At 36.9% G+C, this 16533-nt stretch overlaps 1 protein-coding gene across 2 annotated transcripts in view; it reads right to left on the minus strand.

Moving 5' to 3' along the window:
• Window positions 1-865: 865 nt before the first annotated feature.
• Mcm10 (minichromosome maintenance 10 homolog) overlaps window positions 866-16533 on the minus strand; it is a 143486-nt gene continuing 127818 nt past the window's right edge. For both annotated transcript variants that reach the window (XM_067153264.2, XM_068225559.1), the window contains 2 exons: window positions 2130-2321; window positions 866-2043 (listed from right to left, as the gene is read on the minus strand). In XM_067153264.2, the coding sequence (XP_067009365.2) occupies window positions 1933-2043; window positions 2130-2321 (303 nt within the window). In that variant the 3' untranslated portion in view covers window positions 866-1932. The remainder of the gene's footprint in view (window positions 2044-2129; window positions 2322-16533) is intronic.

The raw sequence follows: 16533 nt of genomic DNA on the forward strand, positions 1-16533 counted from the left end.
TGATAGCCTACTTATGAATCACAGGAACGTAATTATACAAAGTTCAATAGCACATTATACATTTGTCTTGTGATAGTTATGGATAATTGCTAATGAAGACTAAATTAAAATCCTTCAGGAAGTCAATAGGCATTCAGATCTGAAGTGCATAGAGTTGGCACAAATATTAAAACTTGCACCACTGATTTTTAGCACAGGTAGTGTAACTTCTGAGCAACTCATGGCAAAGAATGTGACCAAAAAACGAAGTTTAATAGTCCACTCATCTGAAACATAAGACTTCAACTAACAGTTCAACATTCAACATTACACAATTGTTTTAAAAATGTAAGCTGCAATAATATGTCCCCAGTGCAAAAGGTTTTGATCTTTGTTCTTTTGTGTTTTTCACCCCTTTTAATACTGTGTTTTATTTTTATAAGCCCCAGTGGAAAAGGTTATCATTTTTATTCATGAGTTCTGTTTTTGGGCTTATGCCGTGTAAATAATTATAAAACACACTCAACGTTTCAAAAGGAACCTTGCCTTTCTTCATCAGGAGACAAAAGAGAAGAGAAACGACGTATTGATGGTTGCTAGGAGAAAGCAACAAGGAAGCTACAAATGGTGCCCAAAGATGTAAAGGGGACGCCATTTTAGCCCAATGCTAGAGACAATGAATAGTGGCAGCAAAGCATTACTCTCTAATGGTTCTGATTATAGGTAGCCATGATTCACTGAGGTTGTAACCTCGTTTCTCTTCTCTTTTGTCTCCTGATGAAGAAAGGCAAGGTTCCTTTTGAAACGTTGAGTGTGTTTTATAATTATTTACACGGCATAAGCCCAAAAACAGAACTCATGAATAGTTACACGGGCCGTGAAAGTCTAAATGTTAATGTTATCATTTTTGTTCTCACATTTTTTCACACTGTCTTCTCATCTACAGAAGCGAAAGATAAAGTTTTCACTGTACATACACAATGTAAAGTGCATGCATGTTGAAAATAAGCATAAAGTGTTCTGTATCCCTGTCGGGAAGTTTTTAATTGAATATTCAATAGTAAGTTTTCTTGTTTAACTCGTTCACTTTCCTTGTTCCATGCAGAAATATCTTATGAGGTTTTACTGTAAATGTACAAATTAATTTCTACTTAAATAGCCACATCTCATATGCAGAGTTTTGAATTCTGAAATATTTGTCAGGCCAAGTGGATCTACAAGTCAGTAACCCGGATGAAAGTTTTGAATTTCAAGCACACAAACTGGTAGTGCTCATAGTCATGTGAACATATTTTTTAACTTGTTCTTTTTAAATATAATTGGAATTTAAAAAGTTTATCAGAGAATGTAATATTAATATTTCTCAAACAGTTACAAACATGAAAAAGAACATTGGTTAATTCCTAGAGATGTTGAAAAGATATATTACATTCCTTTTTATAATATACTATGCACAATATTTTCTTTCTTCTACTCATAAAGATTTGTACTAGTAAAATATATACAACCTGAAAATACTGTACATTTATTTTAAAAATCTAGCTTACCTTTTCTACAGTATTACATTTTAAAAACATCTTCATTGTAACTTAAATCTTCAGTACTTGGGGTGTTCAAGCCATACATTATTTAGAAAGAGGTTGGCTTATAAAACACAAGCAATTTTGTACAACAAAATGCACCCAGGTGTAATTTTTTTTTTCAAATGCCAATATATCTGTACAAAATTATCCTGTGTTGCACAAACCTAACTCTCCAGCTAACCCCTTAATTTGTTTGCACAAGTTCACTTAAAAGTATAGCTTATGAATAAAAATGAATTTCTAATTCAAAACCTCAAGTCTTCATGTTGTAAAACATTTAAAAGATTCATCTGAATATCAGTTGAATTGATAATCAATTTAACAGTCAAAATAACACACCCCTAGAAGGTGCAGAATGATGAGAAGGATGTCAATCAATAGGCACCAGGAGACTCATATTTCCTTCTGTTTGGAGACATCCTAAGAATTTCTCTTCTCCTCCACGGATTGACAATGGGACCACTGCAATATCTTTGCGTTCCTGAAAAAGAGAAGATGTAGGATTGTACAACTTATTTTAGTTTCATACAGTGTGGTAATTATTTTTGTATTATCCACAATTTGTACCTTCATCATAGGAGCTCGTTGCCACTGAGATCCTCCACACTGCTTACAAGACATCAGTGGAATAAGCTCCAAGCTCACTGTACGATTGCCACAGTCATGACAACGGAAGAAGCGCTTTACAGCATCTATCACTTTGATGGGATGACCCAAGGTCTTACACATGTCTGATGCAGAAAATGAAGTATACTTACACTGCAAAAGAATAAAGTCAACAGTAACAAGTGTATTTTTAAAACATCAAAATGGACTATCAATAACAGAATATTGAAATAACTACCTATTAGATTATTTTCATTCATCTATAATTTGGGCATAAGGCCTATGTGATACATATCATTACATAATGAGTGGATAAGTACAAGAAAGACATATATTCAAAATTCATCATGCTTATTAATGTATTCTCCTTTCTGACCTATGTAGGTGGTGGTGGCGATTATTGTTTTAAGAGGAAGTACAACTGGGCAACCAACCTCTATTAACACTAATCAGAGGGAAAAAATGGAAGGAATCTGACACTTCAAAAAATGAAATTGGCCAAAGAAAGACGAGAGCCATGAAGGGCATGAAAATGACTCTCATGGCCTCGAATGCTCAAATACCATCGGGGTCGGAAAAGAACAAGAGTTGACCAAGTGATATTGGATAGGTTAGAAGAAAGTGAGGAGCATGGCACACGTAGTAGAAGCAATGCTAGGACTTAGCTAAGGGCCCCATAGTCGCCCATGTGTACCCTTCAAGTTAAGAGCCCCTGAGAGGCCCCTTTTAGTTACCTCTTACAAAAGGCAGGGGATACCGTTATTTTACTGCCCCCACCCACAGGGGTATGATTTATGCAGGTGTATCAGTGTTAGATTCTTCAGTCTGTTGAAACTAATTTATGAACAAAATAATATATTTTTAGGAACTCCCTGAAAAAGAACACACATGATAACATACCTGAAAAAGAAATAAAAAAAGAAAGAATGACACGTTTCATTCTTGAAAGAATTCCATCCGATTCTATCCAATTACATTCAAAATATTTAGGAATCTATAAACATTTAGTTTTCTGATGAGACTTCTAAGCTCACTTTAATGAATCCAAAATTTCCCACAGGTAGAGCATTCATAAGACCAACACTCCAAACTGAAGGTGCATGCAATGATCAGATTTCTATTGGCTAAACAGTTCAATTGCATGGACATTCATTATGAAATCACTGCTGTATATGGTGAGCATGCAATTTCTCGCCCAGGTATTGTAAAATGGTGTAAGCAATTTGACGCCAGATGCAAGGACCTCGCGGACGAATATCGCGAAGGGAAGCCCGCAAGTTCAATACCGTTGCAAATGTTGACTGTGTGGATGGGATCATTAGAGAGAATCGGCGCATAACACTGCAGGAAATTGCCATCATGCTGAACATTTCGTAAACTGTGTCAAAGATGGGTCCCACATCTGCTCACTAAGTCGTCATAAGATTAGCTGAATGAGAGGTACTAGAAACCATGTCCTCCCATCGCTGTTGGATATTATGCAGAGAAGAAAATAGCTGGGCTACACATGTAGCAGGCACGAGTGCCAGAGGTTCTTTTATAATGTAATGTTCTAAACAAACCGTTTAAAATGGTGGCAACTTTGTACTGAATAGGTGGAAAATTTATTTGAAATACTTTTAATAATTGAAGTGATGTGCTGAATAGGGGTTTAACCACCAAAATCTCTATTATGAGTCAATTGCGAAAAATGCCATCCTGGACTGGAGTTAGATTGCTTTTCCGCGTGAGACAGAAGTTGTCCACCCTCTAGCACAGCAGCAAGTTCCGAATTCTTCCATATGACTACACCAATACGCAGAAATGTCCATATAGGTCCTTATTCCAATGAAACCTTACTTCCGGAAAAAATGTTGGTTAGATCCCTTTTTGGCGCATCACTACAATTATCTTCATAGTCAAGTCAATACGGAACCAATAGTTAAATTTATTACATGTAAAATTTGCATCAGACAAGCCGAACATGTAATCAGACACTCCCGGCGCTAAGAGCCGTATTATAAATAAATAAAGCCTTCCTACTGCAAAACCGGGTATTCCAAATACTACGCGACATGCCGTTATCAGCTGGTAGGAAGTACCACTGCACTAGTTCAGTGAGTGAATCAGCGCAGAAGTGATTACCGATGCTCTATTCCCGCCTGGTACAAATATATTTTACGAGTATTTCGGGTACGGTTCATGCATTGTCTGTGATCCCAAAATTGTGTTAATCCACAATGAGCAAGTATTCGAGTAATACTGCACCATATAAACTCATGATGATCAGTTACGCCAAAACATACAGGAACAGGGCAGCAGGCTGCAAGTATTCAGTGTCCGAATGCAACGTGCGCTACTGGCAGAATCAGAAAAGTGCACTTCAAGCAATCAACACGTCTCGCAAAGCATTTCGTAGACCAAAAAGTGGCAACTTTCCGCAAGCAGAAGAGGATCTGCTTAAATATGTGATTTTGTTACACAAAAATCGATACGCCGTTTCTCACAAAATGCCATATTTCAAAGGACATGAAATAGCTGCTGCACATAGAATCAGTGCCTCGGATTTTAAGGTTAGCCAAGGCTGGATAACGAATTTTATAAAGAGAAACAGACTTTCTCTTTGATGAAGGACAATATTATGCCAAAGAATGCCAAATGATTTCAACCAAAAAGGAATTGATTTTCATCGCTTTGTGATTAAGACACGTAGAGTGATGGAATATTTGCTCTCCCAAATAGGAAATGCAGATCAGATGCCAATCAGTTTCGATATGCCACAAAGTTGAACAACTGATAAGAAAGGGACATTGAATGAAATCGTACGCACTACCGGAAGCGGAAAACAACGATGTACTGCAATGCTTGCTGTAACAGCTGATGGAAGAAAGCTTGCACCTTATGTTGTTCTAAAACAAAAAACAATGCCTAAAGTATTATTTCCTCGAGGAATCCAGGTTTGTATCCAAGAAAAATGGTGGATGGATATGACACTCTTACAAGACTGGATACTTAGAGTTTGGGAAAATCAAGCAGGGTCCATCCTTCAATGCCCAGCCCTTCTCGTGTTGGACAGTTTTTGTGGCCATCTGATGGAAGACACTAAGAAATTATTGGAATCCATAAAATCATGAAAACCTGGTGGACTGACGTCAGTACTTTGATAAATAAACCATTCCAGGACAAACTACGAAAATTCTATCAGTCCTGGATGGCGGAAAGTGTGCACGAACTTACTCCAACAGGCAAGATGAACTTCTTTGTGAGTGGTTATTGTACGCTTGGGACATGATTAAGGTGATTGAAAAGAGCTTCAAGAAAACAGGAGTCTGCTAGATGGGAGTGAAGATGACTTCTTATGAAGAGATGTGACCAGTGATAGCAGTAGCAGCAATTCTTTCTGCAGTGCTGGTAGCAAACTCGAAAATGGAGGCTATAAAAAGTAAGACAGTTCTTTTCTTGCCGGTATGTCATTATTACGTACTTACGGGAATTGTACTTTTATTAGTTCATATTTTTTTCACTTCAGGTCGTATTGTCAGCTCGTAATGGGAAGAATATTTTCCAGTGTCGGTACTTCAAACCCACATGTCCAACCTACCTGATGTACTATATTTGACTTCTCAGAAAAAAAAGAACACACACGCCATAATTTTACACCAAATGACGATAACTGCAAATGAGTTGAACCAATTGTGTGTATATTTTATTTATCTCTTAAATGTAAATACTTTGTACACAATTTTTTAAACACCTAAATTCCTTGAATAATTTACGCTTTTGAAGTTTTCGCCTGTATTTTTTGTCAAAAAATTGTGTTAATTATGCAACAAAATATGGTACCACTTCCCTGTGCTTACGTGTACTGCAACCTATGTATATATTTGTATATTTTTTCTTCTTATACTGTACTGACTCTTTCCTTCCTTTTTAGGTCATGAACATCTCAGAAGGTGTCTTAATAGTATAAACTTGCTTAACAACTTGAGAGACTTGGTGACTGACTTTATTTCAGGGATTAATATCCAAGCAGAATGTGGCATAAACAAGACAAAAAGAATAGAACTTCAGAAAAGTGTTATGCAAGGATTTCCCATCTCCCCTGCATTGTTTAATCTGGCTATTCATGATACCATTAAAGAATGACAGATGATGAAGTTAGTTAAGTATTTGGATACCAAAAGTGTACAGCCTGGGAAAAATTTTGAAAATGAAATTGTGTTTGACCAAACTAAAATTATTACTAATCTAGAAAACGATCAGAATTCCCTAACAGTTTTCCGTTTGCTGAAACCATACCAAAAATTAAATATAATTAACCAGTATATATGGCCAAGTAAAATTGCATATCATTTTCTGGTGGATACTGATGAACTTTTGCGATCAACTGTGAGGAATATAATTGGGTTACCACAGGACTGCCCCAGTAAGATGATATATGCATTCAGGAAAGTTCGAGGGCTGGGTTTAATGAATGTTGAGTGGGAAGCACATATACAGCAGTTTAACATTGCTCAAAGGTTGCTCTGAAGTAACTGATGACCATTTGACCATTTGCAGAGATCTTTACACAGGAAAGGAAAACATATTGTGATATCTGGACATTCCATTCAATGAGGATACAACATCAAAGTCCGGGTGTTGGATATGAAATGAGATGAGGAAACTATCATATGAAGCATGGTGTAAACTCCCTCATAAAGGGAAAGGAGTTGAAGTTTGAGCATCATCTCAAAACTTATTTGTGGGTGAACAGTAGGAAAGGGTTATTATGCTCCTAATGGGCTAATTCCATCAAGATGTCCTGTAACATTTCAGCGGTGAGAGCAGAACCTGGAAAGAGCCAACACACAACATTGTGCAGACACCCAGGATGTCAAGAACCAGAGACGCTGGGTCTTGTGCTGGGGAAGTGTTCTAAAGATGAATTGTTGAAAAACTCTTGTCATCACAGAGTGCATGCTTTAACTGCTTAATCACTACAGTACATAATTTGCAGTGGGAAGTTTATGAGGAGGTGCACTGTGCTTCTGAGGATGGCAGTAATCATTGAGCTGACATCTCTGTATTAACAGGAAAGAGAAACGAGGACTGAGGACGGTGCAAATGGAACAGGACAACCAGCAAGCAATTTGCATTGATGAGGAGAAGAAAGCTACCTATCATCCATGCATACTTCACTTCAGTGAGAGAGAGAATGTGAAAGCAAAGGCATAGGCGGTAAAGCGTCTTCTCTGCATTAAGACCAAGTCATCCGCATAGGCCAGACTGCTTACTACATTTCCACCCAACTGAATCCCTCCCTGCCACTCTATATACCTTTCAGCATATGATTAATACCTGCCAACTTTCCAAATTATCTATCAGTAAAATCCCTGAACGTCAAAACGTGCAGAAAACCAATGCACCAAAATGTGGTAAAACACAACAATATTCATGTATTTTCTTTACTTCATATAATTACAAGTTCAGCAGCATAAATATAAAACAATACATGCAACCAATGACATTATAAGGGACAAAATATTTTACCTCAGTTAAACTAACACAAATATCTTTAAAATGCATCGATGAAATCTACTTACACAATTTTATTTAAAAATGCACACGACTAATTCTACTAGCCGAGAGAAACTACTACATTCCGGCGTTCTCTCTGACTGGATGTGCCATTTTCCAAACATTTAGGTGCCTCCCTACTCGCTCTGAGCCGAACGAGTCCAGGCCTGGTCGCTCAGTGAGAGATATCCATTTAAACCCCGGTCCCACCACTTGTGAAATGAAAACAGGTCTAAACATCTATTGTCAGAATGTGCAAAGCCTAAATAATAAGCTGTCTGATTGTGAACTATGCCTGCCAGACTTAAAAGAAATTGATGTGATTGGACTTACTGAAACATGGCTCTCGTGGACTAGTGACAGTGAACTACCACTCAGCGCTAATTACAGCGTATTTCGCCGAAATCACGCTACACTGGGTGGTGGAGTAATGCTAGCTGTGAGAAATCTGTTATCGTGTAAACGAAGGACAGATCTCGAACAGAACTGTGAGTTAGTGTGGGTGGAGCTACTCTTTCCTCGACGTCCTGCACTTGTGGGATGTTACTAACCACCAAACAGACCATTCTGTGACCTTGAACAGAGCCTGGACTCAATCATTGCAGTTATCCCGGTAAAGTAATTTTAATGGGCGACTTCAACTTCAACTTGTCTATAAAGTGGTCTTCTCCATCTACTGGATTGTCAGCTAACAACTGTGACACATACTTGATAGTTTTATTAGTGGCGTGGACCCAACACCCTGGATCTCATGCTCTCCTCATTAGAACTCACAACAATAACACCAGGCAGAAACCTTTTCCTCTGCAACCACCAGTCCCTCGATACAACATTCCTCCTACCACACCCCTCCTCAAAGCCTTACAGTAGTACATCCTCTTGCCCTACCAACATCTGGCGCCGTGCCGAATGGCCTGAAATTTGTCGTGCCCTGGAATGCCTTCCCTGGAGCCTTCTTGAAATAGCTGATATCGAATCGGCTCTTGACCTGCTGTACGACTAGCTGCAAGCTGCAATTAAAAACTTCGTACCTGCACAACGCACTACCACCAGCAAATAACACTGGATATCACAAGAGACCAGACTGATATCAATAAGAGAGTTTTGTGCCTGTGGAAAGACTTCCCTCACCAAACACTCACAACACTTTTGTTAAAATCCGCCGCCATGCAACATTTATGATCAGAAGAGACTACAAGATACATGTAGACACAATCACTTGAAAACGTCCGCAGCAATCCCAAGCGCTACTGGAGTCTCATCAACACAAGGAGAAGGATGGAGCGGATTCCTGCTGGTGTGAACCACAATGATGCAATAGCAGATGGTGCCGATCGCAATGAACTGTTTAACAGATATTGCTTTTTCAACTTCTCCCCTCCCTCACAAATGCAACAGCTCCCTCCTGTAGGTACAGTTTCAAATGGAACACTATCAAACGTAACTACTACACCAAGTGAAGTTCATAACCTTCTTCAAACTCTTCGTACCAACAAAGTGACCGGTCCCTACACTATAGGCCCTCTTTTCCTAAAAAATACAGCTAGCATCCTTTGCGTCCCTCTCTCTAAATTATTTAACAGATGTTTTGCCGTGGGCTATTTTCCTATTTCCTGGAAACAGGCAAATATTGTCCCACTTCTCAAATCAGGCATCAAATTTAATGTTTCATCTTACAGACCAATATCTATTCTCCCCACACTATCATTTATCTTTGAAAAAATATACACCAGTGTTTCCTCGCATTCGCCTTGCCCTATATCTCAACCAATCAGCACGGTTTTCTACCAGGTGGCTCTTGTCTAACAAACCTGGCCACTCTGCATAGTTTTGCATCACATGCCATTGCAGCTAAATCACAGCTGGATATCTGCTACGTAGACATTTCAAAAGCTTTCGATTCTGTAGACCATACTCTGCTGCTCCATAAACTCTCTGAACTATTCAATATACATGGCAGTTTTCTTACCCTTCTTGCCGGCTTCCTACATAACCGTTGGCAGAGAGTGGTAATATCAGGCACTTCATCCTCATGGTTACCAGTCATCTCCAGTGTCCCACAAGGCAGTGCTCTTTGCCCCTCGCTATTTTCCTTATTTATGGATGATCTGCCATCCAAACTCAACGAAACAGCAAATACCCTACATTTTGCTGACGACTACAAGATATTTAGGGAGATCAGGAATTGAGTAGATGCAGCTCTTCTAGAGTCCTCATGTAACGTCCTCTCGAACTGGTGCTGTACTTGGAAACTTATCCCAAATGCACAAAAATGTAGCCACATGATCATAACACTAAGTAAATATCCTCTACCGGCATCATATTACCTACTCGACAAGCCCATCACTGTAGTTACGCAAAAGCGTAGTAGTATTCGATACAAAATTACAATTAAAATTAATAAAATTATGTAATGGTTCCATCTTTTCAATACATGAAAACTTAGTATTGTAAGGTTACATCACTAGTTGATCATAAACGGTACGGGTTTCGACCCCGAATTCCGGGTCATCATCAGCCGATCACTTAAAAACGGAATAAACAATGCACAGATAAATAACCAGTAATGTAGAAGATACAGTTTTTTTTCACCAGATGTAATTTCGTGTGGAGCAGTATAACACTTGTGACTGTGGCACTGTCATTTTACATTTTTTTATAATCTTGAAGAGAAGAATAAATAGTTCGAGGAACAATCTTGTAATCGTTATCAGAAGTAAGTTCGTGAGGAGAAGTGTAACGACTATTTATAACGTTATTTATACAACGGACTAACAATATTGGTATTATAAATTTACTCATCTGGGAAAAATATTTCAGGTTCCCTATGGGAATCTACATCTATATCAAACTCTAAGAATATCGATATATGCTGATAGTCGGCAGTTCCAGCAGAGTATAACGTGAGTTGAAACTGTGCTCTTTTTATTCTGTGCAAAATGCTGCTACTTGGCATGTAAACAACGAGATAATAACAATAATAACTTTCAACGATTTTCGGAGATGCCAAACAAAACATACTAGGGTATGCATTAATAAAAAATGGGAAACCACGAACGTACAAAATTAAACATTATGACAATAAAATGCATTACCGCCACACCTGTAGATATCCATAAATGTAGCCAACTTTCCTGTTATTTAGTTTTATTCTTTCCGTCATGGAACTTTTGCACTATCCGGGTGATACCATACCTAACCTAAACAATGAGGTCTCTCTTACCTCATTCACAGCTGTTTAGGTAAATCCTGATGTGATAAATGTAGAGAACAAGCATGAAATATACTTAAAAATAAGGGTCTAGCTTTCAACAGCTGCAGTTATCAAAAGAATGCTTCATCACTATGCATTACATTCCGAAATACAACTCGCAACATACGTTAGTTATAAGCTGGTGGTTTGGCACGCTTCAAAGAGAAGGCACGTTTTCAACAGCACGGCTTTATTCAGAAGGAGTGGCTTCTGCTACACATACACCAGGTGGGAACATCAGAGACCATCTCCAGAAACCATTTGGGAATAGCTTCACACAGTTTGGACTCAAAAGTCAGGAACAAAACAATTTTTAAAAGGTTCAAAAAGATGGGACCTCGAATGCTTTCCGTCTCAATTGCAGTGCATGGCTGATAAGATGGCATGTGTTCACTGCACAAAATTTGACGTGGTCGCATACTGGACCCCCCTTTATTATTTTTGGCTGTAAAAATGGGGGGAAAAGGGGTCTAATACACAAGTAAATATGGTATGTCCCATACCCGAAACACTCGTAAAATATGTTTGTACCAAACTGGTATAGAGCGTCTGGGCTTCTGGACTTATTCTCTCACTGAACTAGTGCAGTGGTATTACAAGATATTAGAATCATTCCGTACTGATGGTTTTCACTTTACAAAGGTGAAAAAATGAGTGTATCCTCCTAATGCATTACATCATATATTCCATCATTAGACGGAGTAAATGAATGAAGCTAAGATCTTTGAGAGAGTATTGGAAGGAAGACCGAGGACGAAGCTAGAAGGTGAAATGGAAAAAGAACAGTATAGTTTTAGGAAAGACAGATCAACGTTTGACTTGATCTTTACATTAAGACATGTGATGGAGAAAAGATGGGAGTTTGGAAAATACATGGTGATGACATTTACTGATATTGAGAAAGCTTATGACAGTGTGCCCCGACAGTTGGAATGGGACACTTTAAGAAAGAAACAAGTTAACAGAGTGGAAGTGCAAATAATAAAAGCTATGTCAGTAGAGTGAAGACTAGTATAGGAAAAAAAAAAAAAAAAAAAAAAGTTTAAAGTTGAAACTGGTCTCCAACAGGGAAGTGTACTATTTCCTATACTATTCATCATAGTCATGGATGAAATTCATAAGAACATTGAACAGAGATTGGGAAGACAGGCAACAAAAGCCATGTTGTTTGCAGATGATATAGTGATATGGAGTGAGGATGAAACGGAAGTACAAAAACAAGTAGATGTATGGAATCAAGAAACAGAAAAATTTGAGAAGGAAGGAAGGAAGGAAGGAAGGAAGGAAGGAAAGAAGGAAGGAAGGAAGGAAGGAAGGAAGGAAGGAAGGAAGGAAGGAAGGAAGAGGAAAGATAAAACTGAATGGGAAAATTCTGGAAGTGGTTAAAAGTTTCTCAAGTACTTGAGAAGTGTGATCACAGAAGAATGAAAGATAACCGAGGAAATTGGGAAAAAATACAACAAACAAACAGCTTCTACCAGAGTGTAAGGGGTATTTTGTGGAACCAAGATGTCCTGAAAAAATGTAAGAAAGTATTATATTCAACCTATTATGAACCCATACTAACCTATGCAGCTGGATCATGGACTACAACAAAACAAGAAAAGAGAGTAACAGGCAGCAGAGATGAAATTCCTAAGAGGGCAAGACCAGAAAGAATAGGATTAGAAATGAAGACATAAGGAAAAGGACAGGAATCTTGAAACTTCAAGACAGGATAGAAACAACAAAGCTAAAGTGCTGTGGGTATACGATGAGAATGAGAGGAGAAAGAGTGCCAAAAAAAAAGTTTTTTTAGATGCGCCCATCCCGCGTCCAGGTACGAAGCATGTAAAAATATCCCGGTACCTGGTTGTCTTCTCAGGGTAAATCTTCGTGAAATAGTTTAGTTTAACGTGAATTTAAAGAAGAGTCAAATCGCACGCAACATATTTCATCTCCGGATGAACGTCTCCATCCTAACGCATTTTTAATCATCGCAGGTATCATAATAAACTGCATAAACTGAACTTAAAACTAAGTTAACATACACTCTTATCTACAAATCACTTACTGACACATTTAAAAAATAAATATTAATAAGAAATTTATTAATCTAAATGAATTACTAAAGAAAAAAGAAAGCATTTCCTAATATTCGTCCAATATCTCACAAAATAAATTAACATTATACATGCATTTCGTTTAAGTCAGCACTAGCTAAAAAAATTGAATTTCAATCCTGACATGAGCGATCATCTTATTTCACATTTCTTTTGATATGAAAAATATTCAATTAATCAATTACATCATTAAAATAATCATTACATTGAAAGAAAATAATTTATCATATCTTTGATTAGCATAACATGCAATTCATTTCTGAATGTTTTCTTTAAAATCACGCAATCTGAATTATTTTAAAATATCACATTTTCATTGATGTTTTTGTTGAATGACATGCTAAGGTTACTACTCCCTATTGCCTTCCAAAATCTCGGCACCTATCCTCTTAGTCTATTATATTTAAGTATTTTAAAAAAATATAATAATCGTTCAACACTTTTTAAAATATAAAATAATTTATATCTCATTTCTAACTAAAGTCGTTCTTAATTAGCCTTATTAACTTCCTCTCAATATGCGTTTGATCTTTCACGTAGCCTTAATTATCATGGCAAGTTTATCTAAGTGACTCCTCTAAATTTTTGTTATGTTAGCTCGATATATTTTATCTTTGTTGTTCAATATATAACTATACATTAATTTCATCTTTCATTACATGCATTACCACAATATGCATACCTTGTCCTATGTTATTCCCTCGACATATCTCTTTCAATGTACTTGCTTCACATATTTGATCCATATTCTGAATATAAACATTTAGCATCCCTCATTACATCTTCATTGCAACATAGCTTCCTAATACTTCACTCCAATCGCTTCATATAATTCCATTTTCATCTATATATTGCTCAATCAACTCAATTATATCAACAACATAACCACTTTTCCTTATGTCATAACCTTTTCATAAATAATACAATTATTAAGATGTATAAAACTTCATTGCAACTATGTTCACTTATTTGGATCATATTTCTTCTCATAAAATAATGTTTAACCTCTAGCACTTCGTAATTCCATCTGATGATGTAATTCGACAAGGAATAACTCATATAAATTATAATTCCTCTCTACATCATCACATAATGACGCTATGATTGGCTTCAAAAAACCCATTAATGAAATCTAATGCACGCAAATACTCTCATCCTGCTGTGTATAATCTATATTCTTTCTCGCAAATAATCATATTTTCACTTGCTATCATAATTCACTCAACATATGTATAGCCACTTTTTCGAGATATCGATTTTGTCACTTGACTTGGTAAGATATAATTCGAACATATCACTTCACTGAGACACTTCATTTCTTAAATACTTCACACTTATTGTAAAATGTACCAGATAATTATGTCTAACCTAATTAAGAACCAATATTTAGCAAACTTAGCTTGCCATTCAGCGAGTACAGCGACTTCTGTAGTTCTCCGTGTCACATCTCTGGTCTTTGGCCGGCTGTGGTCTACGGAACGGCTGGAATATTCCCCCTCATCAGGTATGGTCTGCTGGCTGGTTCATACCCATCTCCAGGTCGGTCCACCTCAAAATTAGCACGACATATCCTTCTTCATTCCTGAGCTAATGTTAAAATCAAATAATTCCAACGAGTAAATGTTCATTTTAGAGCTTCTTAAAATTATAATCTCTCATCAGTATCCTTATATTTTTCTTATTAATCTGATCAATCAATTATTTAACACTTGGTTCAGTGTCTTCAATCTTATCTTTGGCTTTTTTTTTTTTTTTTTTTTTTTAAATCTATAATTTTACGCGATATTTCTATTCTTGAAGGCTTAATAATTGCTTAATTTCTCTTCTTGGAAAATGATTACTGGATATTTTTCCTCTCCTCTGAGCTTTGTTTTTAATGAGCTTCGATATGTCGAACTGCTTCGTATCGGTCCAACTGGTAAACGTATTTGATTCAAATTTTCTTATTTCACGCCGCAATTCCTCTCTTCGACGTTGAATAACATGTATTACACCATATTTTCTTGTTTAACATGGGCAATATTTGCGTAATTCATCTATCTTATCAATTAGTCACAGCTGAATTGATGTATGTCCGTTCTCTATCTTATAAGATTAGTAAGGGTAATAATAATATCTTATATTTTACTTGTTTTCTTGAAACAATTCACTTGATACTGTTCTGTTCTCTCCTCACAGACTTTTAAAATTGTATGCTCCTACTTGGTCTTGGCCTCCTGTGAACTTCTAACTTATCCGGCCTGTGTGGTCCATACCTGCACTTCGATGCCATTTTGGAACACGTCAGAAAATGCAATGGGCACACAGAGAAGTTAACAGGAAAGAGACCGCAAGGAAGACCCTGAAAGAGTTGGATAGATTCGGTATGGGAGTGCATAGAGAAGAGGAGAGGAAAACCAGGAAATATACTTAAAAAAGGAGAAGAATGGTGGAGAGAGAGGCAGTGATGGAGGTCCTTGATTCACAACCCTACCCAGGAAGCTGGAAACAGGAAATGAAGATGATGATTAGTGGTTTCAATATAAACCTCCCCGCACAAACTTGAAACAACCTCTTAGCAACTTATTAGATTAAAATACCATCTAATCAATACTTTATTACATGCCTTTGGCAAAATTATAAAAACATTAACAATCACAGTACATGTTTTGACCACTTAGTGGTTCTTCAGCTGTATCCAAAAAGCTTAGATGAAAATACATGAAAAGTAAGCACATTATAAAACCTTAATGTTTTTTCCCGTGGGAACCTTAAAAACTATTACTATGTGGTGTTGAAAAAATAAAGGGGGGAGGCGGGGGAGGGTAAGATGGGATAAAAGAAGTATACTTAAAATTAAAATTTTTATCTACAATATTGTTAAAACATATTCTTCCAATTAAACATTTTTTTAAAACGTGAGGCAAGCTGTCCTATTAGAAGACCCGACATTTCACACAATACAACAGTGAAGTTACCTTAGGACAAAAGTAAATCAAAACGGCTTAACACAGCCTTCTAGTACAGTTTGAATGGAGCTTCTAAGGAAGATTTTCAACATATCATACAATCAATAAACACACACACCGAGTTTTTATGGTATACAAGATCAAACCATTCAGTGTTCTTATAGAAGTGCCTCACCACAGACTTTTAAGGACGTTTTCAAAAATGTTTAATTGGAAGAATACGTTTTAACAATATTGTAGACACAAATTTTAATTTTAAGTATCCTCCTTTTATCCCATCTTACCCTACCCCCTCCCTCCCCAACCTTTATATTTTCAACCCCACATAGTAATAGCTTTTTAAGGTTCCACGGGAAAAAATTAAGGTTTTATAATGAGCTTACTTTTCATGTATTTTCATCTAAGCTTTTTGGATACAGATGAAGATGACCACTAAGTGGTGGAAACATGTACTGTGATTGTTAATGTTTTTATAATTTTGCCAAAGGCACGTAATAAAGTATCGATTAGATGGTATTTTAATC

The sequence above is a fragment of the Anabrus simplex genome, chromosome 1, assembly GCF_040414725.1.
Source record: "Anabrus simplex isolate iqAnaSimp1 chromosome 1, ASM4041472v1, whole genome shotgun sequence".
Taxonomy (NCBI): domain Eukaryota; kingdom Metazoa; phylum Arthropoda; class Insecta; order Orthoptera; family Tettigoniidae; genus Anabrus; species Anabrus simplex.